At 45.6% G+C, this 14735-nt stretch overlaps 1 protein-coding gene across 2 annotated transcripts in view; it reads left to right on the top strand.

Annotated features, from left to right (window-relative positions):
* Positions 1 to 14735, top strand: part of commd7 (COMM domain containing 7) — a 31082-nt gene that overhangs the window by 3824 nt on the left and 12523 nt on the right. For both annotated transcript variants that reach the window (XR_015080645.1, XM_086005534.1), the window contains exons 3-5: positions 5024 to 5126; positions 9943 to 9999; positions 10089 to 10126. Coding sequence is in view for 1 of the 2 variants with exons in the window: in XM_086005534.1 (XP_085861660.1) it covers positions 5024 to 5126; positions 9943 to 9999; positions 10089 to 10126 (198 nt within the window). In the remaining variant the exon portion in view is untranslated. The remainder of the gene's footprint in view (positions 1 to 5023; positions 5127 to 9942; positions 10000 to 10088; positions 10127 to 14735) is intronic.

Below are 14735 nucleotides of genomic sequence, written 5' to 3'. Positions count from 1 at the left end.
CATCCCAGGAATCAATCTCGTGAACCATCGTTGCACTCTCCCTATGGCAAGTATATCCTTCCTTAGGTAAGGAGACCAAAATTGTACACGGTACTCCAGGTGTGGTCTCACCAAGGCCCAATATAATTGGAGTAAGACTTCTTTACTCCTGTATTCAAATCCTCTTGTAATGAAGGCCAGCATACCATTTGCCTTCCTAATGGCTTGCTGCACCTGCACATTCACTTTCAGTGACTCATGTACAAGGACACCCAGGTCTCTTTGAGCATCTGCATTCTCCAATCTTTCACCATTTAGGAAATACTCTGCCTTTCTGTTTTTTCTACCAAAGTGGATAACACCACATTTATCCACATTATAATCCATCTGCCATGTTCTCGCCCACTCAATGAGCCTGTCGGGATCCCCTTGAAGCCTCTTCACATCCTCTTCGCAAATAACACTGCCACCTAGCTTTGTGACATCAGCAAAGTTGGAAATGTTACATTTAGTCCCCTCATCCAAATTATTGATATAGATTGTGAATAGCTGGGGCCCAAGCACCGATCCTTGCAGTACCCCACTAGTCACAGCCTGCCATCCTGAAAAAGACCCGTTTATCCCTACTCTTTGTTTTCTGTCTGTTAACCAATTCTCAATCCATGCTAGTATATTACCCCCAATTCCATGTGCCCTAATTTTGTTCACCAACCTCTTGTGTGGGACCTTATCGAAGGCCTTCTGAAAATCCAAATACACCACATCTACCGGTTCCCCTTTGTCTACTCCACTAGTTACATCCTCAAAGAACTCCAATAGGTTTGTCAAACAGGACTTCCCTTTCGAAAATCCATGCTGACTCTGCCCAATCTTACTATTAGTTTCTAAGTGCCCAGTTATTGCATCCTTTATAATAGATTCCAGCATTTTCCAAACTACTGATGTGAGGCTAAGAGGTCTGTAGTTCCCCGTTTTCTCTCTCCCTCCTTTCTTAAATAGCGGGGTTACATTTGCTATCCTCCAATCTGCAGCAACCGTTCCAAAATTCTATAGATTCTGGAAGATGACAACCAATGCGTCCACTATCCCAATGGCCACCTCTTTCAAAACCCTAGGATGTAGGTCATCCGGTCCTTGGGATTTATCGACTTTTAGTCCCATTAATTTTGCTAGTACTGTTTTCTTTTACTAATAATTTCTTTAAGTTCCTCATTCTCGCCACACCCTTGGTTTTTTTGTATTTCTGGGAGGTTTTTTGTGTCTTCCTCTGTGAAGACAGAAACAAAGTATTTAATTTCTTTGTCATTTCCTCATTCTCCATTATAAATTCTCCCGTCTAAGACTGTAAAGGACCTACATTTACCTTTGCAAGTCTTTTGCTTTTCACATACCTATAGAAGCTTTTACAATCCGTTTTTATATTTTTCGCTAGTTTGTGCTCATATTCCATTTTCCCTTTCTTTATCAATTTCTTGGTCCCTCTTTGCTGATTTCTAAAAAGATCCCAATCCTCAGGCTGACTGCTTTTTCTGGCAACTTTATAAACTTCCTCCTAATACTAGCTTTAATTTCTTTTTTTAGCCATGGTTGGATCACTTTTCCTTTTGGGTTTTTATGCCCTAGAGGAATATATGTTTGTTGCAAATTATGCATTATTTCCTTTAATGTTAGCCATTGTATGTCCACCTTCATACCTTTTTAGTGTAGTCTCCCAATCTACCATGGCCAGCTTGTCCCTCATACCCTTGTAGTTTCCTCTGTTTAGATTGAAGACCTTAGTTTCAAATTGGACTACATCACTCTCAAACTTAATGTAAAATTCAATCATATTATGGTCACTTGTCACTAAAGGCCCCTTTACCACAAGATTATTGATCAGCCCTTTCTCATTACATAGTACCAGATCTAGAATAGCCTGTTCCCTGGTTGGTTCCTCCACATACTGATCTAGGAAACCATCTCGCACGCATTCCAAGAATTCGTCCTCCACACCATTAGTGGTAATTTGATTTGCCCAGTCAATATGTAGATTAAAGTCCCCCATGATTACCATATTGCCCTTGTTACATGAATTTCTAATCTCTTGATTGATACTGTGCCCTACATTACCACTACTGTTTGGTGGCCTATACACAACTCCCACCAATGTTTTCCATCCTTTGCTGTTTCTTGGCTCCACCCAAACTGATTCCAGTTCTACATCACGATCTGCCAAGCCAAGATCTTTTATCTCTACCGTACCGATCTCATCCCTTATTAACAGCGCTACGCCACCTCCTTTTCCTTTTTGTCTGTCCTTCCTAAATGTTGAGTACTCTGGAACATTCACTTCCCAGCTTTGGTTACTTTGTAATGGCAATTACATCATACCCATTTACTTCTATTAGTGCCATTAATTCATCCACCTTGTTGCGAATGCTACGTGCATTTAGATAAAGTGCCTTCAACTTTACCTGTTTAATATTTTTCTGCACTTTGACCCTCTTTACTGTTGGCCTTTGTTTCTGCTCCCTACTAGTTTTGCTGACTACTTTTCTAACTTGCACTTCCAGCTTTGTTTCTCTCTGTTCTGGACCCACACTTAGGTTCCCAGCCCCCTGACAGACTAGTTTAAATCCTTCCCAACAGCACTAGCAAACCCCCCTGTGAGGATATTGGTCTCGGTTCTGCCGAGGTGTAACCCGTCCAACTTGTACAGGTCCCACCTTCCCCGGAATCAGTCCCAATGCCTCAGGAACTTAAATCCCCCCCTCCTACACCATCTCTCCAGCCACGCATTCATCTAGTCCATTCTCCTGTTTCTGCTCTCGCTAGCACATGGCACTGAGAGTAATCCTGAGATTACTACCTTTTGAGGCCCTGCTTTTTAATTTATTTCCTGGCTTCCTATATTCTGCTTGCAGGACCTCGTCCCTCTTTCTACTTATGTCGTTGGTACCGATATGGACCACGACCTCTGGCTGTTCACCCTCTCCCTTCAGAATGTCCTGCAGCCGCTCAGTGACATCCTTGACCCTGGCACCAGGGAGGCAACATACCATCCTGGAGTCACGTCTGCGGCCACAGAAATGTCTATCTGTTCCCCTTACGATAGAAATCCCTATCACTATTGTTCTCCAACTCTTTTTCCTCCCCTCCTGTGCAGCTGAGCCACTCGTAGTGCCACGGACTTGGCTCTTGCTGCATTCCTCTGAGAAACCATCTCCCCCAGCAGTATCCAAAATGGAAAATCTGTTGGAGAGGGAGATGGACTCCTGCACTACCTTCCTCGTTCTTTTACTCTGTCTGGCGGTCACCCATTCCCTTTCTGCCTGTGCACTCTTTACCTGTGACCACCTCGTTAAATGTGCTATCCACAAAGATCTCAGCCTTGCGAATACTCCACAGTGACTCCAGCCACAGCTCCAGCTCTGAAACACGGATTTCGAGTAGCTGCAGCTGGAGACACTCGCTGCACACGTGTTTGTCCTGGACACCGAAAGTGTCCCTGACTTCCCACAGAGCACAGGAGGAGCACTGCAAGCTGCCCTGCCATGTCCTATCCTTAATTTACTCCCTTTACTTCCTCTAAATTAAAGAATATGAAATACACTAGGGACCTTACTTCACTTTACACACTACTTACTCTAAACTAGAGACCTTACTTTTACTTTAACGACTGGACCGTAGAAATACTCACCAGGTCCTACTTATCAATCAGCTCCTTCCCTGGTTGTGACATCACTTTAGCGGTTTTGCAGTTGTTGTTGTTGTTGTTTGACTGCTCCCGCTCTCGGACTCTTTCGTGGGTGTAAAGTAAGGACCAAATCCTACAGTGAAAAGTTAGGGAAAGCAAAGGCGAAGCAAGGGAGCTCCTCCTCCTTCCACTCCTCACCCACCTAAATCCCTCACTCACCCAACTCTCATCACTCAGTGCAGATCGCACTGCGAAGCCTGTTTTTATAGGCCTAGTTTCCCTAATTAACTGCCTTCAGCTGTTCTGAATTATCCTCTGCCTTCTCTGGGGCTGCCGACTCCTTTCAGGTCTGCTGTCCTTGGCCTCCCGCACTCTTTATCCTCTGCCTTCTCCGGGGCTGCCGACTCCTTTCAGGTCTGCTGTCCTTGGCCTCCCGCACTCTTTATCCTCTGCCTTCTCCGGGGCTGCCGACTCTTTTCAGGTCCGCTGTCCTCGGCCTCCCGCGCTCTTTATCCTCTGCCTTCTCCAGGGCTGCCGACTCCTTTCATGGTAATACCCCATTAAATGTTAGGCCCTAATAACAACAGAAAATGCTGGAAAAACTCAGCAGGCCAGGCTGAGAGAGAAATAGAGTCAACGTTTCAGGTCGAAACCCTTCTATAGCAATGTTGGGCCCTGTTGGATTAGGTGTAACTGGGGTTTCAACAGCATATTGGCTGCCAAACCAACGTTATGGCCCTAAAAAAAAAAAAAATTTTGTGGAATGTCAATTTTCTCCATTATGATAAAAACTACAATTTTTAAGAAACTTTAAAAAAAAGTTATATTTTTTAAAAGTTTGTTCACATTTATTTCAGGTTTACCTTATTCCCATGTGAGAGCCCCAATCATTGTTTTGCTCTCTAACATTTTTTAAAGTCCGGATAATAGCAGGTTCTCATGTCCTGCTTCCCTGTCTGTGATAATTCTGCAATCTGATTGGCTGCTTAGACAGCTTGTTGACATCACAACAGATCGCGTTAGGAATGCCCCATTATATTGCAGTGAAATCACTTGCGCGTCAAAAAAGACAAACTTCTCGCCACAGAGATCGTGAGATCTCCGTGGGCAGCTTTCTTCAGGGCCAGCGGCGAACACTTCGCCACTGACCGCAAATTCCTGGCCCTTAAGCTTACAGTGCCAGACGAGACTGATAATGTAACAACATTGCTGTGTTATCTGATTTGTCGTTGCACCACCTTCAGAAAACTGAAAAGTAAGACTGTTTACCATGAAAAGAACACTATTTTACTGTTTAAAGCTGTTAATTATGCTTGAAATTTTAAAATACATTGTTGAACAAAATTTCTTTTTTTCCCTCACTTTCAGGCAGAACGATTCTTAAGCCAACTCAGTGAGTTTGCCTCACAGAACGGAATGAGCCCAGGCCCATTGAAAAACATTGTGAAAAGTGTCCTGTTGGTTCCTAATGGTGAGAGGAGGTTTGAATTCTATTGAGTATATACTGTTAGTTCTGGGCTTTCTAATCCGCTCTTGTGCCAGGGGAGAATTATGTGTCACCAGTATAAAACATGACACATTATAACAATACAACGTGTTACAATTTAGGAGGGAAAAATTCGGTTGCTTTGCACCCCGTTAGCGCCCCCTCGGGGGCCCTAATGGAGGGGCGCAAAACAACTAGCGCCTGGGCGTAGCGCCACTAACGCCTCCTGCGAAATTCAGCAGGAGGCTAGCGGCGGCGGTAGCTGGTTGCGCCTCCGACGATGATGTAATCGGCGTCCGCAGCGCCCCGGCCGCAAACTTGGCTCGCGCCCCTTGACCTACCGTCGGACGCTATGCCCAACAGGGTCAGAGGGGGGCTAATTTAAGGGCAGGTGCTGGGCGGTCCTTTTTTTGGGCTGCCTGCCAGCACCTGCCCCCTTTTGCCTCCTCAGGTTGAGTGCCAGCCGCTATCGGTCAGCCCAGCACTCCTCTTGCGTGCCGAGCTCTTTTGCCGGCACCCTGCTCCCCGGTGGTCCAGCAGGGCCCCGGTGCACGCAGCGCTAGGCCCCTCCCCTTTAATCAGGGAAGGGAGGCCGGCAGTACCGCGCGCTACGTGCTGGCGTGTGTGGCGCTGCTGCACGTAGTGCCACGATATTCAATGGGAGCGCCCCATGAGGGAGGGGGGCGTGCTTCCAGTAGCGCCCCACCCCCTGCTTGGGGCGCTACCATTGAATTTCGGGTGCAGGGGCGCTAACTTTTTCGGGGCGCTAAAAGTAGCGCCTCGGTGAAGTTATCACCCCAAAGGGGGCGCGAACCAATTCCCCCCCCCCCCCCCCCAGATATTCTCTTGGTTCAGCATCACTGGTCTCGCCCACAAACTTATTCTGTGTCCCTCATGATCAGGAGTTTACCTTTACTGCCCAATATCTAGTAATATAATAGCATGATCTGGGGCCATAACAATGAACATCTGTGTTATATGAACTAGATACTGTACACTCACATGCGTAACCACAAATGCTTCGCTAATCTTTTAAAGGCTGATTGATTAACAATTTAGTGAGACATGGCCAGCTGAAAACCAAAAGGCTGCTTTATTTTACAGTCAGTAAGTGAACATACAGAATAACTATAATCATAAGTCCAATATCACTTTGACTTAATTTTAGTAAACTTCTTTGTAATATAGAAAATAGTAAAACAAGCTACACTATCCCTGTTTGCGGTCTAAGCATTCATTGTTTTTGGTCAGCCATTTCTCTGACTCTGACCAGCTCTACATTAAACAGGGTATCTGTCCTCCCCTTACCAGACATTACAACAAACTGATCCCAGAATATATTTTTCTGCCCTTTTGTCCCCAGCTGGACAAGAAGCCAGCGGTTCAATCTGTGACCCCTCTCTCTCTCCGGGTGTTGGCCAGCAGGGTTGACAATTGAACCAGCTACTGCACCCCCCCCCCACCCCCCAATTCTTAAAGTTGGAGCCCTCTAGAAGCTATCTCCTGCTATTTTCCAAATCAGTGAGACCATCTCAACATAGTAAGTCAATTGACTCTTGGGCCCCGATATTAACAGGGAGGAGGGGAGGGAGCACGGTTGTGTGTTGAAAACCCGGCTTGGCCGGAGACGTGGAGACCCTGAAGATCTCATCATTAGGGCCTCATTTAAATAAAATGCTGCAGTCTCCCACCCGACAGCCAACCAGATTGACAGCCTGGCCAGTGGGCCGGAGCACAACAAAATGGTAGGAGGCCACAGCCAGGCACCTGTGGGGAAGGCCGGTTTCAGGGGTGGGGGGATTTGCTGCGTTCGGGGAGAGGGAGGGTAGCCCATTGCAAGGAAGGCCCAAGTCTTCCTTGTAAGGCCTGGAGGAGCACTCCTGGCCTACAAGATAAACTGAAAAATAAATTTGAAACTTACCTTCTGAGCCTCTTCTGGTGCAGGGTCAGGCTCCGGGGCAGGTTTTGCCTGATGGAGAAGCTAACACTGACCCCACCCCACCACTCAGGCCTTTGGTTGACATTGCAGATCAGGTCCTGAAAACATCCTAGGACCCGATCTCCATATTTAAAACAGGACCCTGCTGTCTTCCTGCGGTTGTCCTGCTCAAAAGAGCAGCTTAATATGGGGACACACCTGTTATTTTAACTGCCCCCGCTCATTTTCCAGCTGGTGGGGACAGTTAAAATTGTGGCCTTAGTGTCTCAGTTCAAACTGCTATGTAAGTTGCAACCTGCCCTCAATCTGGCCCTTCTAGCTTTAATACAAATTCTCCCCATGCCCATCCTTTGAATTGTGTGGGGATTTTAATGTGAACTAGATTTAACTTAAATGGCCACAAATTCCAAAACATGTCACAGTGGTAAAAAAAAATTTTAAACCTCCTGGTCAACATGCTGGAACTCCCTCCCTAACAGTTACCATGGGAGTACCTTCACCACGTGGATTGCAGCGGTTCAAGAAGAAGGCTCACCACCACACTCTCGAGGGCAACTATGGATGGGCAATAAATGCTGGCCTTGTTAGCGATGCCCATGTGCGAGAATGAATTAAAATAAATAATGGCAATCTGCTGAGATTCTGGTAAATTATGCCGCTATTTAAAATTATTCTTGCTTGCAATGAAAAGGGAGCCTAAGTTTAAAAAGAACATTTTAAAATTCTGTTTTGAAGAGAATAGGCCACACATTATTGTAGATTATGTATCTGAGATAGTTAACAAGCAGCACTGACTATCCTGTAATTAACAGATTATCATTTCATGAAACATTTAGCTCTTTTATAAAAATGAGCTTCTCTTGTATTTGTCAATATTTTTAGGTGACCTCTTAACTTAAAGATTCTGTGCTGTTCTGCAACTCATTTGGATGTTTACTCTTGATACAGCCGAGGGCATATTATATGTCAAAAAAATATTAAGAATATACAAGAAGATCCTGGACTGGGAAAAGGCCAGTTCGCCCATCAAGCTTGCAACTTTCACAACCATGCACATTCTACCCTAGCATGGGGTTTAATCTAATTACTTAATCATTTGAGTTCTGCATAATTTCTCACTGACTCCCAAAGGCAACCAAGCAAAATTCCACAATACAGGAAACTTTGGTTTATCCGGAGGTTAACTGCCCGGAATGCTCGAGCTACCGGCAAAAATCAGGAGCCGTTTCGTTAGTTTTTTTTTCTTTTCGTTGCTTTTTTTCACCAGTCAGGCTCTGCAAGGTCTCGCTGAAGCTGTTGCTAAGCTACAGAGACGCTTGCAAGGTACGGCCGACTGTTTAGAAGCTGTTGCAACAGGGTTTGTTGCCAGATACGGAGCTCAAAATCTCCGTATGTTTCAACATTAGCGCTGGTTTGTCCGGCAGTTTTGATGGGACGGCAACAGCTCGGTCCCGTCGGTGCCGGATAGCACAAAGTTTCCTGTATGTATCCATCCCGACAACTCAATTGTTAAGCCCAGGCTTCTTGCTTTCCACAGATGGCATTTCCTAAGTTGCAGGAAGCATAATATCCCTGATGTATTTAGCTTGTTTCTCAGAATTCACTTACCGCATTGGAGAAATGCAATGTCCACACAGAATGGACGATGTGAGTACGTTGGCACTCGGCATCAATGCTGTTATATCTCATCGCATGTTTTCTTGTTTGCTAGCAAGAAAGCCTATAATGTTGAGTTTTCACATACAAAATATCAAATTCTTGATCCAATTGTAACAACTCCCTGTCATTCGTCCTTGGGTTTTTCTTCAGATTGTTTATGCTTTAAAGCAGAGCAGAGTGCCTGATCAATGTTATATTTTTGACACCTTTGAATAAAGAAGGACACCAGAAAGAAGAAGGGAGAAAACTATGTTAAACAAAGAAAGTTTTGCCCTCAAGGCAGCTGCACTCATGTTTACAAATGATATGATAGTCTACTGGTTTCCTCTCCATAAATCCTTTAGCAGGATGAGAATCCTGTAGCTCATACATTTTTTGGATCCTGTAATCCAAACTGTGGCCTCTGAGCCATGGCAATCTGGTGCTTGAAGCACAGGCACTCAGTCTCATTTATGCTTCTATTTCTTATTTGCTGCTCTTCCATGTTAGAATTTTATGAGCTGGAGGTGTAGAAAGGCTTGTTCTTAGCGCTTTTAACTCATTGGTGGATAAATCTTAAATTACAACATCAATACCTAAACTTGAGATGCAGGAAACTCTCGTTTAACCGGCACCTAAATATCCGGAATCCTCTAATAACTGGCAAAATTCTCACTCCGAAAACTACAGTATACAGTCGTTTATAAGTTTCGTTTTACTGTTAAGTAATTAAAGAGTTATGGATTACCCTCAACTGGCATTACTGTACTTAATCAAGCATCTTCCACCATCCATTTAACACAACATTCTGTAGGTGAGTACCCAATTATACTGCACATTTCTTGATTTTTTTTATTTTTGTTTGTTAAAAATAGCCTCGGTAGATATACCTCTCCGTTATCCGGAATTTTTATCAACCGGCAACACGCCGGTCCCGTCGGTGCCGGATACGAAAGAGTTTCCTAGTATATGAAAATAAAATGGAGCGTGGATTTAAACTTTGTGTGGTCCCTGAGGCTCCATGGTATGAATTTATATGACCCAGAGACAAAAAGCTTGCTTTAACCAATTAGCTAAACTGGATAAGGACAGGGGGAAACCACATGTAAAATGTTTTGAATGTTTATCGCAAGAAGAAATTCTATAGTTATAGAAAACTCAGTTTTAAAATCTTAACAAGGATATATTCTAATTAGAATTAAAATATGTTCATCTTTCCTACAGGTGCCTTGAAAAGGAATTTGACAGCTGACCATGTCGAGACTGATTTCATTACTCTGGGTATGTTGCATTCAACTGTCACTATACTCCTCCATGAACATTTTTTTCCCCCTAAATATTAATTACGTACTTTTTTCTTAATTATAAAGGACTAAGTGAGGAGAAGGCTGGATGCTTTGCGGATCAAGTAAGTTAATTTTTTCCACCGCATAATATTTTGAAATTCTAATTACGCCTGCCTCAGAATGAACATAAAATGAGAATAAGAATAATAGTCTTCAAAGCATGCAACTTGTGGATTTATTCTGTATTGTATCATAATAGGACAAGGGAAAGTTCAGACAAATGTTATGGAAATAAAGTAAGCACGGTATAGTTTTAATAATCAGGTTTAGGGATTTGTCTTGACTTTGGCATCATGTAAGACTTGCATTTCTTTCAGGACATTTCCATCTATCAATTTCTTAATCTGCTGCTTTTCAATGCTAGCTAAAGATACAATTATAATGGATTAAAATGTTCTGCAAGAAATGGAAGTCTTTTACAATATTCAAAACAAGAAATCCATGTTGCCTTTGATAATTTAAACTAATGTGATATGTCAGGTTGATTGTAGTTCGATGCTATGGTACAGTGACCTAATGCCAGGGCTCAGTATTACTGGGTACCTACATGGTTTGGGCACCACATAGTATTTAGAGGAACATTGGGTATTCAAAGCACTTGACTGATAATACATATCACACCAACTGCATGTGTCTTTTTGGCTGTGTGATGTTGGTGCTGGGATTCAGCATGACTACAACTCCCTTTTACAGTAAATGAAAGCAAAGAGATGTTATCAGGAGCTGGAGCTATCTCAGCCTCTGTAGTGCAAGCAAAAGGTGTTCATCTCCTATAGAGCCATTTCACTCTGTGGCAGTGTGATAGCCCTTTCTCTCAGAATATGAGGGAGCAATGTGAATCAGAGCACCATCAATGGATAGACAATTGAACCAGGGAACAGAGCACATACATCATCGTGTGGGAAAGGATCTCTTGGAACCCTGGCAGACCATATAAGAGAAAAAGGCACCTGGCGAAGGTGGCTTGGGAAAATAATTGAGTTGATTCCATTTTCTACTTTACATTTTTGCATGTAATTAAATTTCCAAGTTGAAATAATGGCTCCTGCCCAGGGATACAAGCACAACAATCCTAGAGAATTTACCTGGTTACTCGTGACATTTTTAAGTCACATTCCTGCCCACTGAGTATTTGCAAAAACCTACCAAATGCTCAGTAAGGACTGAAAACAGAGCTATTATGCATAATACTGTGGAGTGGACACTGCAAAGGAAGACAATTACTCAACATTTTCTTAGTATGTGCTGTCCACTAAAGTGGAAGCACACAAGGCTGCTTTGGAGTCTTGTAAAAAAAAATATCTGTAACACTACTACAGTAATTCAAGCTGCTGAAGACAATATGAGGACAAATTCTAGGATCGTGGTTTAAAATGATGATGCTCAATGAAGGTTAGAGGCCATTTTGGACTTCATCCTCTTTGCTTGTGGCCCCTGGCTTCATGTGGCTCACATTCACACTTTACTCTGAAATATTTCTAGCCCTGTGTTCTTTTGCTCTTGCTGTCCAGTGAGACAAAGCAAAGGAATGCTATTACAAAACAAAACTACCCCAGCATCCATTAAGCAAGTGAAAGGGCTGGGTTAAAGATACAGGATTTATCTTGTAACTACCTAGGAAATCAGGAGCTCGCCTTTTAAGGAATTGTGGGCACAGCCCGATGTTCCATCACTGTGTATTCAAGACTAAGATCGATAGATTTTTGGGCACTAAGGGGATTAAGGGATATGGGGATAAGGCGGGAAAGTAGAGTTGATGTAGAAGTTCAGCCATGATCTTATTGAACAGCGGAGCAGGCTCAATGGATTGTTTGGGCTACTCCTTGTGGTGATTATTCTTTACGTTTAGTAAGAAGTATTGTGATTGGTTGTTTGTTTCCTGCCTTGGGATATATGCTGTAATCTCATTGGTAGTTGATGTCATGTGATTTGTGGTGGCCATCTTAAATTCAGTTCTTTCCAGCTTTGGTTGGGACTGGGTGTGGAAAGATGTACTACAGGATTTTAAAGTTAATAAAGCCTGATGCGCTATCAATTACTCATAAAAGACTGAGAGTTAAGAGAGTAACTAAAGGCTTTTATTAACAAAAGAATGAAGGTCTGCCTCGAGTGGTCGACCGGTCCAGAAATACAAAGGGCTGGGGAGCAGTCACCTTTATACTAGGACTTGTGGGAGGAGTCAGCCGAGGCATGTCCAGGCATGTACACAGTGGAATACAAACAGTGGTTTACCACATTCACCCCTTGTTTAAAATTGAGTCCGGCGGGGTGAAGTGTATTAAAAGTTAGTGTATTGGAGTCTCTCCAGAGGTCTTGTCTGCCGCTGTGATCGGCGTGGCGACGGCAGGGGTAGTGGAGCTTCCGGCGTCGAGTCCTGCGTAGGCTGTGGCACAGGCATGTCGTCCTCGTAGATGTCGAGCGGGTCGCGGGGCCCAGGCCTGCCGTCTGCTGGGGCTGGATATCGGATCGTGGGGGGGGGGGTGGTAGCGAGTAGTGGGTTACTGCGGCCCCCGAGGGTGCAAGGTCTCTTATGGAGACTGTGTCCTCCCGCCCGTCCGGGTATGCAATGTAAGCATACTGGGGGTTGGCGTGGAGGAGGTCGACCCTCTCGACCAGGGGGTCCGTTTTATGGGTCCTCACGTGCCTTCTCAGTAGGACCGGCCCTGGGGATGTCAGCCATGGCGGTAGCGATGTCCCCGATGTGGACTTCCTTGGGAAGACAAACATTTTCTCATGAGGGGTGGCGTTAGTGGCAGTGCAGAGCAGTGACCGAATAGAGTGGAGCGCATCGGGGAGCACATCCTGCCAGCGGGAGGTTGGAAGGCCCCTAGACTTTAAGGCTAGCAGGGCGGCCTTCCAAACTGTCACATTTTCTCTTTGCACCTGTCCGTTCCCCCGGGGGTTGTAACTGGTGGTCCTGCTTGTGGCAATACCCCTAGTTAGCAGGTACTGACGGAGTTCGTCGCTCATAAACGATGAGCCCCGGTCGCTATGGATATAGCTGGTGAAACCGAACAGGGTGAAGAGGCCGTTCAGACATTTAATGACCGTGGCACTGGTCATGTCCGGGCAGGGGATGGCGAACGGGAAACGGGAGTGATATGCCTATCAATTAGTCCAATAAAAGGCGACGAGTTAAGAACGTAACTGAAGGTTTTTATTGGCTAAATAACAGAGCCCACCCTCGTGGGTGATCCGATCCAACAGGGAGGAATACTAGCCAGTCAGCTACCTTTATACCTGGGCAGGTAATGGGCGGAGTCGGAGGTGGTCAGCCCAGGTATAACAGTGCGACAAGAGGCGACCTCGTGTAGTGATGTGACAGTGAGAACAGTGAGAACAATATACAGTGATAACTATAACAGTGGTTTACCACATTCACCCCTTGTTTAGATTAGAGTCCGGCGGGGTGAAGTGTATTACCAGCTCTGGTATGTCAGTCTGTCCGGAGGCTTCGTTAGCCTCTCCGATCGTCGCAGCGGCGGTGTTACATTATCCGGTGTTAAAGCTGGTGTCTGCGTAGTCGGCAAAGGCTCGTGGGGTTCCGGCATGCCGTCTACCTCGGCTGGACTCGGGGGGTTGGGAGGGGGGGGTGAGGGTGCGAGGTCTCGTAAGGAGACAGTGTCCTCCCGTCCGTCTGGGTAAGCCACATAGGCGTACTGGGGGTTGGCGTGCAGGAGGTTCACCTTCTCGACCAGGGGGTCCGTTTTATGGGCCCTCACGTGCTTTCGCAGCAAGACGGGTCCCGGAGAGGTCAGCCAGGTTGGTAGGGTGGTTCCCGTAGTCGACTTCCTGGGGAAGACAAACATTCGGGCATGGGGGGTGGTGTTAATGGCAGTGCAAAGTAGTGACCGGATGGAGTGCAGCGCAATCGGGAGGACCTCTTGCCAGCGGGAGGTTGGGAGGCCCTTAGACTTTAAGGCTAAGAGGGTGGCCTTCCATACCGTCGCGTTCTCTCTTTCCACCTGGCCGTTCCCTCGGGGGTTGTAGCTGGTGGTCCTGCTTGCTGCAATACCCCTCTCCAATAGGAACTGACGGAGTTCCTCGCTCATGAAGGAGGCGCCCCGGTCACTATGTATATAGTTCGGGAACCCGAACAAGGCGAAGAGTTTGTTCAGGCATTTAATGACCGTGTTACTGGTCATGTCTGGGCAGGGGAAGGCAAAGGGGAAACGGGAGTACTCATCAACGATGTTGAGGAAGTACACATTACGGTCGGATGACGGTAGGGGCCCCTTGAAGTCGATGCTCAGACGCTCGAAGGGGCGGGTGGCCTTGATCAGGCTTGCTCTGTCCGGCTTATAGAAGTGCGGTTTGCACTCAGCACAGATCTGGCAGTTCCTGGTCATGGTCCTGACCTCCTCGATGGAGTATGGCAGGTTGCGGGCCTTAATGAAATGGTAGAGTCTGGTGACTCCGGGGTGGCAGAGGTCATTGTGGAGGGTCTGAAGTCTATCACTTTGCGCGCTGGCGCATGTAATGCGTGAAAGAGCATCAGGGGGGTCGTTCAGTTTACCGGGCCGGTACAAGATCTCATAATCATAGGTGGAAAGCTCGATTCTCCACCTCAAGATTTTGTCGTTCTTGATCTTGCCCCTCAGCTTGTTATTAAACATGAAGGCAACCGAGCGTTGGTCGGTGAGGAGGGTAAATCGTTTGCCTGCCAAGTAG

The sequence above is a fragment of the Somniosus microcephalus genome, chromosome 13, assembly GCF_052327205.1.
Source record: "Somniosus microcephalus isolate GS21.2 chromosome 13, FLI_Smic_1.0, whole genome shotgun sequence".
NCBI classification, from domain to species: domain Eukaryota; kingdom Metazoa; phylum Chordata; class Chondrichthyes; order Squaliformes; family Somniosidae; genus Somniosus; species Somniosus microcephalus.
The sequence above is the reverse complement of the archived record's forward strand: the minus strand, read 5'-3'. Positions and strand labels throughout refer to the sequence as shown.